Here is a 19,404-nt window from a genome sequence, read left to right on the forward strand (position 1 = left end):
GGCAGGAGCTCTAGGGGGAAGCTCATAAAACCACCCAGCACAGCCAGGGAAATGAACTCGTGTCAGGAGGAAGGAATTGTTTCCATGCTGGATAAGAACCTGTTGAAGAAAATGTGTTGAATGTCACTGATGTGCATTCAGAGGAGCTGCACTCTCTTGGACATGGTGGTGTTTGCAAACTGGAAGGGCATTTTAGGCTGGGACAGTCCCCTGATGTCTTTTTTGGGGCATTTTCCATCTGCAGCCTCTGAGAATTCCCAGGGAGCTCCTGCTAAGCAGGGGAGGGAAAGGGAGGTTTCAAGGTGAGCTGCGATGGAAGGGAAGGAGGTTTGGGCGGCCTCAGAGCTCCAGGCAGATGGAGCTGGAAGAGAAATGGATGCTGTGAGCATCTCCTCAGATTTAGTCACAGAGAAGGGAAGGGATCCAGAGCTGAGGGTGCAGGGTGTGAAATGGGAGCAGCTGGCAGTGCCCGGGCTGTGGAGCAGGGCTGGGCACAGCTCTGCAAGCAGGAATCTGCTCTTTGGGAAGGACAGATCACCCTGGGAGCTCCCCAGGATTTCTCTGTGAATGGGACCGACCTGGCCAGTTTGAGAGTGGAGGAGCAGAGCTGTGTTTGTGGAGGCAGATGGAGCAGGGGCTCTGCCAGCCAGGGGAGGTGATCCCACCTGAACCGGGATCTGGGATGGGAGGAGACTCCCCTGGAGGCCAGGAGGGCTCCCTGCCCCACAGACACACGGATTTCTCAGGGTTTTATCTGGCTGTTGCTGGAAGAGCCGAGCCTGTCATTATTCACTGCCATCTGTTAGAGACACGAATGGCAGCTGCTCCCAGTGGTACCTTACAGCTCACAGCGGCTTTCAGCCCCCAAAACTCGAGCCCCCGGGGGATTTACAAAGACAATGAAACCCATCTGATGCTGTAACAAGAGTTACGCGTCAGGCTGGTAACAATCAGTGGAAATTTAGCTGTTCCTTGTAAGCTATTTGCATCTCTGGGAACATTAAGTTTATAAAAATGTGTTTATATCACTGCTAATATTTCCCTCTCTGAGAGGCCTGGCCTGTGTGGGTGCTTAGAGGAGGGTTTGTGTCAGATTCCTGTCTGCGACAAACCTCAAGTGGAATTCATCACATTTTTGATTCAGGAAGAAATTTGTCTATCTTTTTTTTTTTTTGGTCCATTTTGAAAGGCCTGGGCACACACCCCTGCACAGTGAGATTTAGAAGTGATTACAGTGAGCTGGGGAGCAGCTGTCTGACATCAGTGGGATACAGAAAGCCTCCCAAAGACTTTTTCCTTTGCATAATATTATCCTGATCAGACTCCACTGATCCCACTAAGATGAATTTGTTATGGAGAGAAATAGAAAATGCAGAGGGAGAAGTAACTAAAATGTGTGCAGCTAAAAGTGTCCAGGGCTGCAAGCTGGATCCAGCTCGGTTTTGTGGCTGCTCCAGAGCTCTGCTCCCCAGTTTGCCCATGGCCAAGCTGTGACCTTGTACAAATCTCCTGGGTTCTTTGTGGCTTGGATTCATCCCTCATGAAATGAGGATATTGTCACTCACCTTGTCTGCAAAACGCTTTGAGGTCTAGTGGTAAAAATTGCTGGGAAGGAGCTTCGGTGAGATGACAGTTTTGTGTTTCTGGGAGTGCAGAGAGCAGAGCTGTGCGTGCAGGTCAGGCTGTGCCTGGCCAGCCAGGGCAGACAGGGAAGGGGATTTCTTCAGGGGCACACAGAGGAAATTGCTGAAGTGTGTTGTGAACGAGAGTTATCAAAACTTGCTGGAGCAGAAAGAATCTTAAAATGCTAATGAGTTTTTGTCTGTGGAGCCTTGCTTGGGGCAGTTTCTGCTTTTCTCCAGGCTGACTTTGCAGTGCTGCTCAGGGCCTGCTCAGTGTCCAGTCCTGGCTCTCTTTTACTCTCTCTTTCTGGGGAGGGTGAGAATCCTCCTAGCTGAACCATTTCCCAGGAGCGTTGTTTTGCATTGTGAGAAGAAGGTGATTTTATTTTAACAAACTCAATTTTTACGATGCCAAGAGCAGGAATGCTGGTTACACTGCCGCAGGCAACCTCTGTGTCCCAAGGATGTGCATTCCCATTTCATTGTCTTCTATTTTTACCCCGTTTTGTGGAGGAGGAAGGGTTGGGACACCCTTGGGACGGGCAGTGTGTGGGCTGGTGTGGCCGGGGTGTGGCAGGAGGGACAGGGACAGGGACAGGGACAGGGACAGGGAGGTGGCACCCAGCCCACACATGAGCAGCCCCCGGCTGCTGCCGCCGGCTTTTGAAGGCGAATTGAAGCCCTAAAATAACAACAGCCACTCCCTGCTGAGGGAAAGCAGCCGCGATTAGCGAAGCCTCCCCATTGCCCGCTGTCTGGTGACACAAGGACTTTCCCCTCTGTGACAGGAGGGTGACATTGCCGCCCTCCCCTTGTCCCCGAGGAGGAGCGCTGGGCTCCTGCTGCCCTCTGACAGCTCCTGCAGCAAAGGGAGTGGGAGACATGTGCTAACCCAAGGAGACAGCAGATGGGTGCAGGCGCTTTTAAGAACAGCTGCTGGTGTCTCACTCAATAATCCCGTTTTTAACAAATCCCTATGATAGCGAAAAAATGCTGGAAATTGGGTTTTTCTGTCCTCTCTCATCTCTCGAGCCACACTTGACCTGTTCAACATGATCTAGGGATTAAAGGCTTGTTATTTTAGCTTCTCTATAATAGATCACAGGCTGATCTCTGTCAGGCTATTGAGCTACTATTCCTTGGCTCTCCCCTCTTCCCACTTTTCCTTTTGTGTCCCAGGTTCTGTGACAGTGCAGAGATGTGACTCCTGCTAGGGGACACTTTTCCCCAGCACTGTGCACCGTGTCATCGGCCCAAGGTGGTGGCTGCAGAACATTTTGGAGCTCTGAGGCTCCCAATTCTAAAGCCTTAAGACTCTGGAAGCTGCCTCAGGGAGGGAAGGCTTGGCACCCTCCCTCGTCAGCATTGCCACCCCTCGGGCCAGGAGGAGGGAGGGGTGGGGAGGGAGCCTTGCTCTTCTCCGGGGGGTTCCAAAGGTGTTTTTCTGTCTGAGATCCGAAGGAGGGAAGCTGTGGAGCCGATGTTGTCGGTGCTGAGCTCTCGGCTGCGGGCTGAGGTGTCCTTCGTCACCGCCGTGCTTCAAACTAATCACGCCTTTGCCGACACAACACTGCTGCTAATTCCCTCGGTGCCCAGGTGGGGAAGCCGTGTCACCGAGATGCAAAGTGGCTTATCCAAGGTCACCCGCAAGGAAATGGCACGGAGAGGCAGAGAGCTCAGCTTTATCGGCTCCCAGGGCTCCCCAGTGCAGCTGGTGCCCTTCGGGAAGGTGTTGCTGATGGACAGGTGTGCTTGTGCTACGGGAGAAAGAGAATTCTTGATTCTTTTTATTTTTTTTTCCTTAGGAGGGAGAGGCCAAACGTCTGTCGGGGGTCTCTGGGGGAGAGCCGGGCCCGTGTTTGCCCAAATCCCCGCTGGCAGCTCCTCCGGCAGGCGCCAGTGGGTGCGCCCCGGAGAGGGACAGGGACAGGGGGCAGAGCGGCACATCCAGGAGAGGCACCGGGGCAGGAACAGGGAAGGGGAGCAGAGCAGCACATCCCGGAGAGACACCGGGGCAGGAACGGGGATGGGAAGGAGAGCAGCACATCCCGGAGAGGCACAGGGACAGGGATGGGAAGGAGAGCGGCACATCCCGGAGAGACACCGGGGCAGGGATGGGGGTAGAGCGGCCCATCCCGGAGAGGCACCGGGGCAGGAGCAGGGACCAGAGCAGCACATCCCGGAGAGGCACTGGGACAGAGGCAGGGAGCAGAACGGCCCATCCCGGAGAGGCACCGGGGCAGGAGCAGCGGCGGGGGCAGCGCAGCGGCAGCCGCGGCTCGGGCGGGGCGCTCCGCGGGGCGGGCGGGGGGCGGGCGCGGAGCGGCGGCGGGAGGCGGGCGCTGTCCATGGCCCTGCGGAGCTCCGGGCGGCCCCGGGCTCCGCCGCGCCGCCGAGCGAGCGAGCGATGGGCAACACGGTGCACAAGACGCTGGCAGGTACCGCCGGGGCTGCGGGCGGGGGGCGCGTCCTGCCCCGGGGATGCTGCGGGCGAGCGGCGGCGGCGGTGCCGCCCTTCCCCGGTCCGAGGCTCCCCGGGAGAAGCCGGGCGTGTCGGCAATGCCCGGAGAAGCCGAGCGTGTCGGCAATGCCCGGAGGAGCCGGGCGTTCGGGCGTTTCAGGGATTTTCCCGAGCCGCTCGCTGCCGGCGATGCGCGGCGGGCGGAGATGCTGAGCGCGGGGTGAAGCGGGGCTGATCCCGCAGCTGGAGCGGCGCTTCCCAGCCCTCGCACCCACTCCTTGGAGGGGATTTCTGCTTCATTTCACCTTCTCGTTGTGTCCTTTTAATACAACTTTTTAATGGGGAGAGACGTTAGTTGTTCGGAGTGGCCGGGTGAAATGTTGGGTGGGCTGCCCTGGCTTTAAGATTCCCTTTTTAGCCAATTCTGCGCTTAGACAAGAGATGTACAGATTCTTTTCCTTTGCAAGTTCGTAACTGTGGGGCTCTCTCCCCCCTCGGAGAATCTGTGCATAATAAAAGCAGTTGGTCTCTATAGAATCAACAGTGTTGAATTACTGAGCCCTTGCCAGGCTGTATCTTCAGCTACTTTGCTTTTCTTCTCTTTTCTGCTCTTGCAGAGCTCCTGCATTGCATCCTTTGTACTTCAGGCTCCCATAAATAAAAAGGGTATTATTAAACTTATTTAAAGAAGCAGGAGGACCTATTGAACACATACACGTCTGCCTGTAATCAGCCAGGGAGCTGAATATAGAAATAAAGAGAGGAATAGATTAGCATTTGGATGTGCCATATATTGTCTTTGCAAAGAGAGGGTGCCTGGGACCTTCAGGGCACAAAAGAAAGCTGCTAAGCTCGTGGTTTAGCTATGAAGCGGTGATTAGATTTCTAGTTGCATCTCCTCTCGTTCTCTATTACATTTAAATGGGACATTAGCTCCTCTCACAATAAGGAAGTTTTCATTTTTTTTCAATACTTCACCAACTGGCAAATAAAGACATCGTGGGGCGTGCATGACCTTGGAGGAAATTTATTTTGCTTTTTGGGTTTTCAGCTGGGGGCACATGCAAAAAAACCTGGGAGGGAAAAAAAAAATCCAGGGAAACATCTTTGGGTCAGCAGAGGTTACCCCGGTCAGGCTGGAACTTCCCGGAGAAAAAATATCTGTACCTGCTGGGCCGTGGGGTCGTGCTGAGAGCTCTGTTCCAGAAGGCTGGGAGTTGTACCAGCCCTTCTGCCTGGTGCTAGAACAGTCTCTCCTGAGCAGCCTCCACATGCTCAGCCCTCCACACGTGAATTTAAAAAAAGGGATGACATCAGCTGCACCGCAGCTCCGCCGTTCAGGACTTCCTCGCGGTGCTTTCAAAAGGAGCTGTTCAAGAGGAAAAGTTTGATGGGGGAGGAAAAAAATGAAGGCTTGATTTATGGAGACCTCCCAGCTCAAACGTTTGTTCTGGTGGCCTAGAAAATCTCGGTGGTGTCCCTCCAGGTGGAGGCTGTCTGGGAGCATTGCAGCGCTGGGGATGGTCCATGTGCAAACATTTGTCAAATTGCGCAAGGCAAAGCTATGCAGGACACTTGAATGCCTCTGCTGAGGGCTGGATGATGCTGGAAATGTGTCTTTTTCCCAAGTTCGGTTTGCTTTTTACAAGAGTAATGACAATCCAAAGGAGCTGTTAACCTGTGGCTGCAGAGGAGCCTTTGGATGTTTGCAGTTTGGAAGTTTATGAATGTTTTTTGTCGGGTTGGACCCCGTTCAGCAATTTTTCGTATGAAATTGAATTTTGGATGGATTGTTTGTCTTTCATTATCCAAATGGCGTTGCGGAGGGAAGCAGGTTTAGAACTGTTCTTGGAACAGTCCTTTTGAAAATTAGAAAGTTTTTCCGGGAGACTGAATGGTTGGATGAAGTCCTATTTATAAATGTGAGGGCTGTTTAGAATTAGTCAAAGATAATCAGTCAGAATTAAGTCTTTCCTTTTCATGGTCCAAAATGCACCTCTTTCTTCACCCTGCAGACTGAGCAAGGCACTTTCACTCTCATTTTGACAGAGGAATTGTTCTCTGTCCCATGGACTGAAGAAACTTCTTAATTAAACTCAAACAATCGAACAGAATGTCTTCAAACTGAAATTTGCTTACTTGTGTTAAATTGATTCACTGCTGAATCACTTTGGTGGTTTTGTTCACCAGAAATAGCTTAAGGTAGAAAAAACCTTTTCAATGCAATCAAATGTAGAGGGAATGTGGAGGGACCTGGCTGCTGGAAAAGCCAAACAAGCAGCAATTCAGGTTTCACACAAAAATGGCAATGCTTTTCTCAAACAGCAGAATTCAGTTTTAAACCCCATTGAAGACAACTCATTTTTATACCCGACTTTGTCCGAATGTGCTTGAACAAACCGTTCCTGTTGCATCTTTAAACCCTCGCCCAGCCTCATCCGTTTCTCCGCACGTTTCTGTGGAGCGATGCAAGAGCACACGCTATCGGTGCCGGAGGAATTCGTGCCGGGAGCTTGGGAAACTCGTGTTTGCCAAGGATCGGATGGTTAGCACACAATGGGCCCAGGCTTTGTCAAATGAACCGCGATGTTCCGAGCGGAGCGGCACGAGTAGTGAGGCTGTGCCTAATGAGAGGCAGCTCCTGGGGACGCACTGGAGGGAAAGGAGCTGGGATGTGTCAGGTGCGCTGAACAACAGGCCCGAGGTGCTGCTGGGAGCCGCTGTTCTCCGGGTGACAGCGAAATGACCCCGACACACGCGGGTGCTGCCCCGGAGCGCTCGGGATGCTCCGGGAGCGGCTCCCGCATCCCCTGCAGGAGCAGCTCCGCGCAGGCTGGGCATGGATGGCGCTGTTTCCCTGCTCCCCTCGCCTCCCTGCCCACGGCCCGAGGTGATCTGCGGGCAGCCGGGTGAGGGAATTGTTGGTTTTTGAGGCACGGGGTTGTCCTGGCTCCTGCAGGTGATGGCAGCGCCTGGGCTGGCCCGCAGAGCGGGCTGGGAGCTGCTGGATCTGTGGGATTTGTGGCTCTGTGCTTGTTTTTCTGCAGGGGATCGCTCTGGAGCTGGGGTGAGAGAGGCAGGGAGCAGCACAAAGCACCCTGGTGCCATGGATGGGGCTCCTTTCTCCATGGGGCTCCTTTCTGCAGGCACACACAGGGCGCAGGAAAGGGTTAATAACCAGTGGGAGCCGGGACCTCAGCAGGGCAGGCTTGGGAGCGGGGAGAATTCCTCTGATCCAGGGAAAGCCTTGTGAGGAGCAGTGTCTGGGAGCCCGTGGTGACAGGGGAAGGTGGACAGCTGCTGGACACAGCAGGCACTCACCAGCCCAGGCACAAGTGAAGGACTTTCCACTTGGGACCCAGTTGTTGGTCCTGACCCAAATAGGGGCATTGGTATTTAACAAAGCAGCCAAATTCCCTTTTTAGAATCTGGCTGGGATCTGATTGCTGTGCTTCTCCCACAGCCTTCCTCACAACTGTGAGGAATACCAAGTATGAGTGGCATTTGTGTCTGGTAAACACGAGGGAGAATGGGGCTTGTTCTGGCACAAGTCACTTCGGTGCAAGAAATTATTTTGTGTTCTTAAGGAAAAGGCTTCTAATCACTAACCCACCCTCAACAAGGCAGAAATCCCAAGTTTAGGCCTTCACCAGGCTGGTGCTCCCATCTGCCAGGCCAGACAGGGGTGGTTGGAGGGTGCTGGTTAATGCAGAGCAGCAGGGATGTACAGTTTGTGGGTTAAAAAAGACATTTCTGTGTATGCTTTTTCAAAATACTGATTGAGTTCTCCTCTAAGAAATGAGGAGCAAAGTCCATGCAGTGGGAAAAGATCTCTCTGCCTTTTCCAGGGGCTAAAATCTCACTTGAAGGAGCACTTTTGTTTAGATTTGTTTTCTGGTCCCTCCTCCTTCAGCTGCTAGTGATGCACTGTGGGAGGAGTTCTTGTTATTGTCAGGAGTTCAGTAAATTGTTTGATTTGGCTCCAGTCTGACTTTAGGAAAACTACAAAAAACCACTTCAGGTTGTTCTGGTTTGAGTGAAAAAAGTTCCTGTTCAGACCAGTTTTAGGTTTGGGTTTGGTTCAGTGCTGATCAACAAGGACTGCAGGTGTTAATCCAGCCTGATTTTGCCTGTTTTTCTGCATCTTTTAGGCTGGGAGTTGAGGTTCTGAGAGTCTGTCACTGATTTTGATGACTCCCTGTGTGACCTTTGAGCAGGTGGCTTTATCACAGGGTTAGTTTGAATGTAAGGGAGGTGGGAAACCCTGGCTCACATGGGGGTACAAGAGTTAATTAATTATGAAGCATCTCCTGGAAGAAGGTCACAGAAGTGGAAAAAAAAAAGGAAAAAAAGATTAATTCACTGCTTTCTTAGCAGCCTTCTGCTTTCCCACTCTTCAAAAGGAAACCTGTGAGGCTGCTCAGCCTTCTGTGGGATTTAGAGCTGGAGCAGGTTGATTGTGCACCCAGGGCTCTCTTTAACCACTGTACATGCCCCGAACTGCGCTGCAGCCAACTGGCACCATCAATTCAGCCTTTGGCACCTCGGCTCTGGAGGCTGGAGGAACAACTGTGCTCCAATCCAGGCAGGCATCGCCTCCCAGGCTGGTGTTAAATGGAGCTGTGTCATGCCCCGTGGCCCACGGGCTGTCACACACACCCAGCACTGTGCCAAGTGTGTCATTAAAGCCAGAGCTTTCCCTGCTCTCCAATGGGTAGTGCTGGGCAGGTGCCCTCTCTCTCTCTTTTTTTTTTTTAATTTTAATTATTTATGCTCCAGAGGGGAATTTCTTTGCTGGGAATTCTGGCAAGCCGCGCTTTCCCCACAGGGAATTTCTTTGCTGGGAATTCTGGCAAGCAGCGCTTTCCCCACTTTTATTTCTTTGCATAATTTTATTTCTTTGGATAATTTGGATAATTTTGCGTGTCAGCACCTCACCCTCCTGCAGAGGCTGAAAATCCCACCCCAGGGTCTGTCTGTGTGGGCAGAACCCTCGGAGAGCCCTCCCTGCAGGCAGAGGAAATCGCAGCTCCCCAGCAGGTCATCACCTGACAGCCGATGGAAGTGCTTCGGGATGTCTGAGGTGTTTAACTCCAGGCAGGCAGGTTTGAATGTTTGTTTGACAGGAGGAGGATGAGTCACTGCCAGCCTTGTGCCGGGTTTCTCTCCCGGTCCTGCTGAGGATCCTCCTCACATGTCACATTCGCTGCCTTTTCCATCAGGAACGCGAACCAGCACCTCTGAGCTCCGGGGCATTTCACCTCTGAGCTCCTTGGGTTCAGGAGCTGCTCTTGGGGCAGCCACAGAAGGGTTTGCCTTGAAAGGAAACATTTTCCTTCCCAGCAGCATCCCTCTGTTTACAGAGCCTATCTGAGCGCCTTGGCTGCTAAATTAGGAGCAGCCTTTCCTAAGGGGGAGCGTGCGCGTCACCGTGATGGATGTGGTGGGCTCGGGAGAGGAGCAGGGAGGAGAACTGGCACAGGGAGAGCCCTCTGAGGGGCTGCTGCTGGGCTGGCAGCGTGTGCTGCACGGTGAGATTCCCTGGGACACACCTCAGATCCCACCTGGATTTCCCCACGGGGAAGGTGTGTGAGATCCTCCAGCTCTTCCCTTTGCGTTTCTGTGGGGAATGGATTTGTGTGATGGCGTGAATTATAACATCTGTGTTGTCTCAGCCTTCTCATGAGGCTGAAAATAGAATTAAAGTTTTCAAAATGCCTCTCAGTTACCCCATCTCCAATTCAAAAAAGGGTATAATCGACACATTTCCGTGTTATTATCTCCTGCCCAGGGCAGTTTTTGGGAGCAGTTTGGAGTCCTGTGCCCTGCACAGCAGCCAAACCACGGAGCTGACTCATGACCTGCACCTTCCCTGCTCCTCAGCATCTCCTTTTGGCCACTTCTGGGACTCCCTGGCACCCAAATTCTCCAGACCTATCCAGAGGGCAGAGGTCATCTCAGGGACGTTCCTCTGTCTGCAGCAGCTGCAGGAAGTTTTGCTGGAGGAGGATTTCCATACTTTGTTCTGTCCTCTCATTCAGGCAGCTTCTCCGCCCTTGTTTGGTGTCACTGATCTGTGTCCTGGAGGGGACAGAGATTTTTGGTGCCCTCAGTGAGGTTCTACCCCTTCTCCTTCCCATCCCACCTCCTTCCCCAGAGGCATCAGCAGGGACAGGCCCTCCCAAGGCTCCCTCAGATAAGATCTGTGCCCATGGGAGGACTTTTTTGGTGGGAAGGAGATGCTGTTTACTCTGTGTTCTTCCCTATCTTGGTGATGGCTGTGTTTCTCTTCCCTGTGTATGATAAAAAGAATGAATCACCGGCACTGAGAGAGCTTTGTTTCAGCTTACCTGTGCCAGCTTTTCCCTTCAGACCTGGATGCCCTGTTGTCTCAATTCCTGAGTGCTGGAACATGAATTCCTGGTGTCTGAGCAGTTGGACTGGGGCTTTGGGGAGGAGGGAGGAGAAAGTGATTTCTTGCTTGTTAATTTGTTTTCCCCTCCGTGTCCAGGGAGATCTCCTCCTCTGCTTTGTGTAAGCAGGGCTTGCTTTCCACCCAGGAGGTTTTTTCTCCCTGGGTTCTTTCAGACCTCTGGCAATGGAGCAGCTCAGGAATCACCTGCTGAGAGGATCTGACCCCAATCCTTCCTCCTTTCCAACAAAACCATGTCTTTTTTTTTCCCTTTTTTTTCCTTTCTGCACCCTTCTGCTGTTAGGAAACCAAATCAGAAGATAAAAAGTGATTTATTGCTTCAATTGCACAGGAAGATTCCTTAAAGACAAAACCATCCAACTGCACTTCAAAGCCTTCCCAGTGCAGCTGGGAAATCACATTTAGAGTTTTTTAAAGAGCTGCTGATGCTTTGAGGGGAGAAGGATGGATGGAATTGTGTTTGTGGTTGTTGGCTGGATAGTTGCATGTAACAATTTTTGGTTTTGAACTTTGCTGCTTTTATTGTGGATTTTTTTACATAATAATGATAATTCTGTGCTTTAGGAATTCTCCTATTTTAACCATTTTCCTGTGATTGCACTTCTGATAGGAAAATATCTAATGGTTATGTGGGAGAAATAAATAGACACATAAAAGTAAAGCTCTGGTTTTTGTTGGCTGTGTGGCAACACAGGGAAAACAATCAGTCAAGAAAGAATTCCCTGGAGCAAAAGTTTTCCATCAGGTTTCCAAATGCCAGGGAATAAAGATTTTTGATTTTTGCCCTCCTCTATAACTCAAACATTGAATCCTCCAGGCCCTGCCTGGAGAAGCCAAAGATAAAAGATAGAATATCCCATTTGGCAGCACAAATGAAATAATTTCATTCAGGTTTATCTTGCTCTGCTCAGAGATAACTGGCACTGTGGCACAGCTTTCCTGAGCCTGTTATCTCCTCTGCTCTCCCTGGGACACCAGCTGCTCAGCTTGATGTCTCCTGGAATTTTTGGAGTGCAGTTCAGAAGTTATCTCCTCAGCTTGAAAGCATAATTCCTAATGAGGGAAAATTGCTGTTTCTTGGGGTCTTAAACTCGACATGGTTGGATGGAGCTTTTTTTTTTCCTGGGAACACAAAACTCAACTGGAGATCTGCCTGGTGTGGTGTCCTGGGGGTGGCTAAAATTCTGCTAAGGGGAGCAGCTCAGAGGCTGCAGTGGATTTTGGGGAGAAGACAGGACCAGGAATTTTGAGCATGTGCTCTCCAGAATTCAGACAGGCAACTTAGAATACAGGTGGAATACAATAAATAAGAACAGTTATATCACTGGAGATCTTAAAGAACAAGTTATTTTTATTTGCTTATTCATCAGCTAGGCATGGAATGAGTAGAACTGGACTACCAGGGCTAAAGGTGGGTTTGATAATCCCTGTGGGCTCCTGGCAAAAAGCTGTGACCCCTTTAGGGGCTGTTCTGTGGTGCTCCTTTCCTCAGGACACCTGCAAAAACTCTTGCTTATTTAGTCCTGCCAAGTGAAAGGGTTTCCAGGAATGAAAACAGAAATCATTTTCTAAGGGGCTGTTGCTCGTAGAGATAAAGAACATCTTCCCCTGGCGGGTATTTCAGAATTCCAGGTGTTCTGGTGCTCTCTCCTGGAGTGGAGGTGTCTGCAAGGGTGCAAGGTACTGAAACAGCAATTTGTGGGGTTTAAACAGCAATTACCGGGTGATTTGGCAGCACAGAGCAGCTCAAGCTGCCGATGCCATCAAAGGCACAGGGTGAGGAGGACAGAAGCTCCACAAGGCTCAATTTCAAGGAAATCTAAGTTTATACAAAGTGATCTCAGCCCCTGTAGCGTGGCTTTAAACACCTGAGCCTGGAGCAGGGTTTGTGCTTGGGGATTGTAATCCAGGGGATTGTAATGCCTGTTACCCTGGGGATTGTTATCCTGGGGATTGTAATCCCTGTTACCCTGGGATTGTAATCCCTGTTATCCTGGGTTTGGTAATCCCTGTTATCCAGGGGTTTTGTAATCCCTGTTACCCTGGGGATTGTTATCCTGGGGATTGTAATCACTGTTATCCTGGGCGGTTTTGGAAGGGGTGGGAAGAGCCCACACAGCCCCGTGCACAACCCCATAGACACAAACCCAAACTCTGTTCAGGGACCAAAATCAACCTCCTGAGCCCCAGGGCTGCTCCCAAGGATGTCAGAGCGGCTCAGGGCAGGCTCTGTCTGACTCCAGGATGCTTTTCCCACCCTGTACTGGGCTGGGGGCTCAGATGGATGCAGGGAAACTTCTCCCTGCCTTCCTCAATAATCTTAAGAGATCTTCTCCAGCCTAACCTGTGCCTTGTGCCTTCAGACATCTGACAAGTGCTTTATGTAAGACCTCTCAGATCCGTGGAATTGTGCAGGAAGGGGGATTTTTTATTTTTTTTTTTTTTCTGGAATAAGAATTGCCTTCTTCCAAATTAGCTTAGTCTGCTGCTGACGTCACCCGCTGTGCCAGGGCCTGCGAGCTTGCCAAATTCCAGAATCTGCTCTGAGATGTGACAACCAGGGATCTGCTGGCCCTGGGCACCCTGCCTGCTGCCAGAACTTCCATGTCTAGGCAAAGGATGCAGCTCACCTGCAGGGCTCAGCCATCCCCTCTGTTTGTTTTGCTAGAGCACAGTCATTAAGAGATGAATTTATATTAAAGGCTTCCAAGAAATGCCTCTGCAACCCCAATGTTTATGTAAGAGAGAACGAGAAATTCATAATTTATTGAATTTGTGTGTGTTCTGCTTGGGATTATTCATTGGAGGAACATACTAAGTGATTTTTTGTATCCTAGTAACCAAGTGCGGTTGCTTTTCCATGAATAATCTTTCTAGTTTAACTTGACCAGTCAAATCTAGAAGGGAAAACTCAAATTAAATTTTCAAGGCTCAGATAGCTTTTGCAGGTGAGAGAGAACACATTTTTTTCTCCCTCATTTAACCACATAATGATCAGATTGACAGATGCTGCCTGGAGAGTTGGATTTTCCCGAGCAGAACAAAAGTGGAAGTTTGACTCGTTATGAACTGAGCTTCAAAGCTTGGTTTCTTTAATATTCATAATTAATGAATTGGTTCAAATAGTCCTTTCCTCCCTCAATCTGATGGTTTCCAGGGTAGATTTTTAATTGCAATGCAGATTATTTCCCTTTTGTGGGGAGCCCAGCGTGGGGGGTCTCCCATCAGCTCATGAGGACACTCTGATGGTTAATTAATAAAATGATTTGTGAATTATTTCTCCCTGCCTTGCCAGCCCTGTGTGGAACAGCTGGAGTTTTTCACTTAATAAGAGTGGGTTCACATTTTTCTTCTTCAAAATTTATTTTGATTCAAACGGAGCCCCTTTTCAAAGTTATGTTTCGAGGGGTTGTGTTCCTTTCAAAATGCCTTTTAATATTTCTTGCTCTCAGAAATATTAGAAGCTACTTTGAGAAGCAAAACAAAGATAAGGATTTCCTTCCCAGCTCCCTGGGCGAGCTCCTCGTTTCTCCCACCCTCGTGGAGCACTCAGCTGACCATGTCAAAGCAGAGGGCACAGGGACATTCCTCCCTGAGAGGTCAACACCACTTCTCATTTTAAACCAAACTCTTTGCAAAGCCTCTTTTTGTATGCATTCCTATTTAGTCAATGTTTACAGCCCCGTGCAAATTAACTGCCCTCCTGTAAATACCAGAGTCTATGGGCAGGCTGGAGGAATCCTCTCCAAACCACATCAAGCAGCTCTCAACCACTGGCTCAGATTTTCCTTGGAGATGAGGTTGGTGGTGTGACCAAGTCCCAGAAGGAGGGAGAAGCTTTCCCTGTGTGCCTCTGGACTGTGAACATGTTTTCCCCCTCCCTGATTTGCCCCCTGTCCCCTTATCTTGGACATGTGGAGCAGTCCTGCTTTCCTTGAAATGTTGGGTAGGGCAGTGCTGAGGATGTTTCTGTGCGTATTCCATATTCCCATATTCCTGCGTTTCCAATTTCTGTCCCCATTCCTGCATTTCCCTTTCCTGTGCCCATATTCCTGCATTTCCCTTTCTGTGCCCATATTCCTGCATTTCCCCTTTCTGTGCCCATATTCCTGCATTTCCAGTTTCTGTCCCCATTCCTTCATTTCCCTTTCCTGTGCCCATATTCCTGCATTTCCCTTTTCTATGCCCATATTCCTGCATTTCCCCTTTCTGTGCCCATTCCTCCATTTCCCTTTTCTGTCCCCATCCCTACATTTCCCTTTCTGTGCCCATATTCCTGCATTTCCCCTTTCTGTGCCCATATTCCTGCATTTCCCTTTTCTGTGCCCATACTCCTGCATTTCCCTTTTCTGTGCCCATATTCCTGCATTTCCCTTTTCTGTGCCCATACTCCTGCATTTCCATCATTCCTGCATTTCCTTTTCTGTGCCCATATTTCCTTTTCTATGCCCATATTCCTGCATTTCCCCTTTCTGTGCCCATATTCCTCCATTTCCCTTTTCTGTCCCCATCCCTACATTTCCCCTTCTGTGCCCAAATTTCTGCATTTCCCCTCTCTGTGTCCATTCATCCATTTCCCCTTTCTGTGCCCATTCCTGCATTTCAGTGTCTGATGGATTTGGGACCAGGGAAATCCCTGCTGTGGCTCTGTTTTGGTACCTTCAGGCTCCCTGGAATCCCTTTTCCAGCTCAGAATCCCAGGAAGACGATGCAAATGGGAGCTTCTGGGTGTCCTGAATTTCGAAGAACTGGAGGGACAGTGTGGAGTTGTGTTTTATTGTGGCCAGAACCACAGAGGCTGTGAGCTGTCAACACATAATTGTGCACTTTGTGTTTGGTAGTAAAAGTTTGTTCCACCAAAAAAAGAACAACAAGAACTGCCCAAAGAGGAACAAATTCTTTCTCCGTTTGCAGCTTTTCAGATGTGATTTATAGGTGTGTTTTTCCAAGTGAGTCCAAACAAGGCCAGTGAATGGCTCTGAATTAGTTTGATTCTGTTAATTGAAACAAGAGACATCTGGGTGGAAATGGGAGGGTTTAGCAGCTGCTTTTTGTGTTTGATGTGGGATTTCTAATATTCCCAATTCCACAATTACCAAGGAGTGCTGCTGGACTGTGTGCTGGGGTTTAGAGGTGGAAAGGATCGATGAAAAATACAAAAAACCCCAAAATACAGCTGTAACAATAACAACAACTGGCAGCTCTGCAGTGAGCTGTTTGGAAGGTATTGACCAAAGGAGTTCTGCTGAACAACAGCCCAGGCTCCTCATTGAAAAAGTGAGAAAACAGGGTGTAAATTAGGGCTTGGTACTGCCTGAATCTGGCCACTGCAGTGCTGTTTGTTCTATAATTCACATCTTCACCCCAAGGATTCTTTCATTTGGGGCAGGGAACAAAAAAAAAAAATTGTTTTCATCATTTTCTGGCTTTTCAACAACGCAAGGAATTGTGTCTCATCTCCAGATTGTTTTTGGTTCACCTGCCTCTATCATGTTTTGGCTGTGATACCACAAAGACAGAAAGAATAAAGGGAGAAAAATGCTGATGTTGATTTAGGTGTGCTGGGTTCAAACCCCACTGGAATTAAGGTTGACACAAAGGCTTAAAAATAAACCTCTCTTGCTCAAATCCTTGTGTTGAAATAATTGAAGACATTTGAGATGAAGGAAGGGGGCTGAGGTCATGGTGTGTCCAGTAATGGTATGACTGTATTTATTTATTTTTTTTGTTTGGACAGTTTAATGTCTTGAAGTGGGTCTTGTTTCCTCTTATTAATTCCTGCAAATATCATGGAAAAGGATCTCAGAGCTGAGCCATGCAGCAGCCAAGTGTTGCACAACCACCTGCCTCTCAGATTGCCTTCACAGCTTAGCAGAGAAATCTGCATTTTTAAAAACCTCAGCTAAGGAAAAGAGGGATGCATCTTTTTTTAGTGGGATGTTTTCCTGTGTTTCTGGACCAGAATGCTACTCTTTTTTTTTTTTTTTCCCCTTGCTTTTTTCTTTTTCCCTTTAAATTTTTTTGGGCTTTGTTTCTGAAGTATTTAGAAAAAAAAGCCCCAGCTTGTTTGTCTGAATATTTACTAAAACAGCCAACAAAAAATGTGATGTTATTGTACAGGTTGGACTCTACACGAGCTGAGTGAGGTCATCAGAAAGAGAGTTTGGCCAGATTAAATTTCTCTGAAATCTCCCTGCTGGGACAGTGCTGGCTTGAGGCAGCAGCCCACCAGTTCACCCCAAAGAGCTCCCAGTCCCACCAGTCCCACAGTCCCACTGGGAAACCAGCCTGGCAGAGGAGCAGAGCTGTGCTGTGCCCCTGATAGAATTATAACCAGTTATTACCGTTGTTTTGCCCTGTTTTGGATTCTTTACATATTGTTTTGGAAAAGCTTAGTGGGATCGCAGCCTTTGTATATATAAAATATAGGATGATTGAGGAGCTGGCCACTGCTTTATTTAGCTTCCTCAGCCATGCATTCCTCCCTAAGTATTCTCCCCTCCTGCTGCCAGATCACTGTTTAAATTGTGTGTAAATAGAAAAGGAACTGTGGACACAGTTAGAAAATGCTGGAAGAGGGATTTGCTGGGAAGAAAACTCCCTTTTCCTGGGGTTTTTGGCTCTTAGGGCAGATCTGAAGCCCTCTCTGGGTGGCACTGTTAAATCTGATGGCTCTCTGGTTATCCATCCCTGTTTGGTCTGGAATAGCTCCACTGTTTTTTTTCTTTTCAACCGAGTTCTTTGGAGTGTAGAGAAGTTGTAATTAGGAGGAGAAAAAAAGGGACTCTTAGAACCACTGTGAAGAGAGATAAAGACAAAAAAAAAACTTCTGTAAAAGTGGGGAAGCAAAGAAAAAGAGCAGGTTTGTTCCTTTTATCTGGAGGGAATTTTAGGAAAAGTAGAAGATGGAATGAATGGCCAGGCTCTCCTTCCTGCACCTGCAGCATCGCTCCAAGTGCTGATCTCACCCTCCACAGAATCCCAGAATGGTTTGGGTTGGAAGAGACTTAAAGATCACCTCATCCCACCCTCCTGCCATGAAAGGGACACCTTCACCAGCCCGGGTGCTCATCACCATCTGCAGCTTCTCTTCCTCCCCAGCCCTGGAGCTGGAGGATTCCTGTGCTCAGGGGGGAGTTTTTGGTGTTTTCAGGGAGTGTGGAAATCACAGCTCCTGGCTGGAGCCTCACACACCCACCTGAGTCATGCACCGAGCCTACCAGCACAGCTCATGGCCTGGCCTTGCTCCAAACATGCTTTGGGGAGGTGGGGAAGGCGTGTGCATTGTGTACAGCCCAAACCCAGAGGGATGAAGATAAGGTAAACACAGCTTTTCGGGGATTTTCGGAGAACAATGCATGGAAAGTCAAGCTCAGTTGCCACTATCGCTCTTCAAATCTTTTTTTTTTTAAATTTTCCCTGTGTCACAAGCTGCCCTCGTGGTGCAGTGCCTGTCTGTAGGGGATGGGTGGGTTTCCTGCATCAAGGAGACAACAAAATGATTTCCCTCTTTGTGTTCCTGTCCAGAGGAACACATGGATGGGCTGAGGGAAGGATGTGCTGAGTCCCAGGGCTCTTTCCATGAGCGCTGCATTGAAACCATGGCGTGGAGTGGAACTGCAGCTCCGAGGATGTTCAAAGGGAATGCATGCCATCCTTCAATTTCATTAAAGGCCATTAACATTGGAATGACATGGTCACTATTTATAAATCCTTGGAGCAGATGACTTGGTGCAGCTGGCCAGGAGAAAAGGCTCAATGGAAACAGGGAGTTTATTTGCATTAATGGTCCTTCTGTGCTGCTCTGGCAGCAGGAGGAGGCTGAGGGCATGGACCATTTCAAAGTCAGTGATTATGGCAGGCACAAATCCTTATAACTCTTCAACAAATCCCAGTCCTGGCTGGAGAAGGAGAGCACCAGAACAAAGCTTTTGGACCAATGTGTTGCTCTGAAAACCTGAGCTGTTTATGTTCTCTGTGGGGCAGGAGATGTCTTGGAAGTGAGAAATGAATGTAGAGGAACTGGGGGCAAGGAGACCAAGGCAGGTTTTTTGATCTGTGAAGAATATTCTGTGACATTTGCTGTGCAGAGGAACAGGTCAGGGGCAGGGGATGGGTCTCAGAAAGAGGGGCCCAGCAGCACTCCCTGACAAAGGAACTTTTTGGGGTCTCTTGGGTTGCTCTTAGGCTGGGTCTGTACTCTCACCTTGGACCCTATTTCTGTATGAATTTAGGAAATCTAAGCAGAGCCCAGCCACCCCAGAGAACACGAGGGTTTTGTTCACATCTCTGCTCCTCTCTTCCCATCTTGGGGTCTCCAGCTGTGATCATTCCTCCCAGACCAGCCTTTCCAGCCTCAAGTGTTGCATATTTTAACGCCCTCTCTGCTTTCTGGTGCACATTGGCTGTTTCTGGAAAACAACAAAAACAATAAATCACAGAAATAAATGTTTTAATCCCCAACTGACAATCACCAAGCATTTAGATTCGGAAAATATTCAGTCTTCCAACCGAGTGATGATCATTTCCAACCTAGCATTCCTCAGAAACCATTTGTGGAGTTGCTTTAAGAGCCGTCAGCTGCTCACTTCTTGCTGCTTTTGGTCACCTCCCAAAACACTGTGATGAACTCAGAGAAGATAAAGTGAGCTGAGCAGACCTCTGCTCTCCTCCAGCTAAGCTCCACTTTCTAAAGAAGGTAACAATTCTGCAGACCCATAATACATCAAGTCAGGGGCAGGGGTTTGCTTTGCTGGTGTAGGAACTCGTGTGTGTCGCACATGCAGCTGATTAGTGAGAGCACAGCCCAGAAATCCCCACTCAGCGCTGCAGTGAGAGTGGCTGGCTGATCATTTCTGACGGGATGTTTTTATCTTTAGCCAGTAGCC

The 19,404-nt window shown here is 49.3% G+C and overlaps 1 protein-coding gene across 2 annotated transcripts in view; it reads left to right on the top strand.

Moving 5' to 3' along the window:
- Positions 1-19,404, top strand: part of NEURL1B (neuralized E3 ubiquitin protein ligase 1B) — a 122,096-nt gene that overhangs the window by 84,857 nt on the left and 17,835 nt on the right. Inside the window, exon 1 of one of the 2 annotated variants that reach the window (XM_030957644.1) lies at positions 3,957-4,060. The exons of the other annotated variant lie outside the window; for it this stretch is intronic. Coding sequence (XP_030813504.1) covers positions 4,030-4,060 — 31 coding nt within the window. The 5' untranslated portion in view covers positions 3,957-4,029. Of the gene's footprint in view, positions 1-3,956; positions 4,061-19,404 lie in introns of those variants that run through there. 2 annotated transcript variants of the gene reach the window in all.

This window comes from Camarhynchus parvulus, chromosome 13 (assembly GCF_901933205.1).
Source record: "Camarhynchus parvulus chromosome 13, STF_HiC, whole genome shotgun sequence".
Taxonomy (NCBI): Eukaryota; Metazoa; Chordata; class Aves; order Passeriformes; family Thraupidae; genus Camarhynchus; species Camarhynchus parvulus.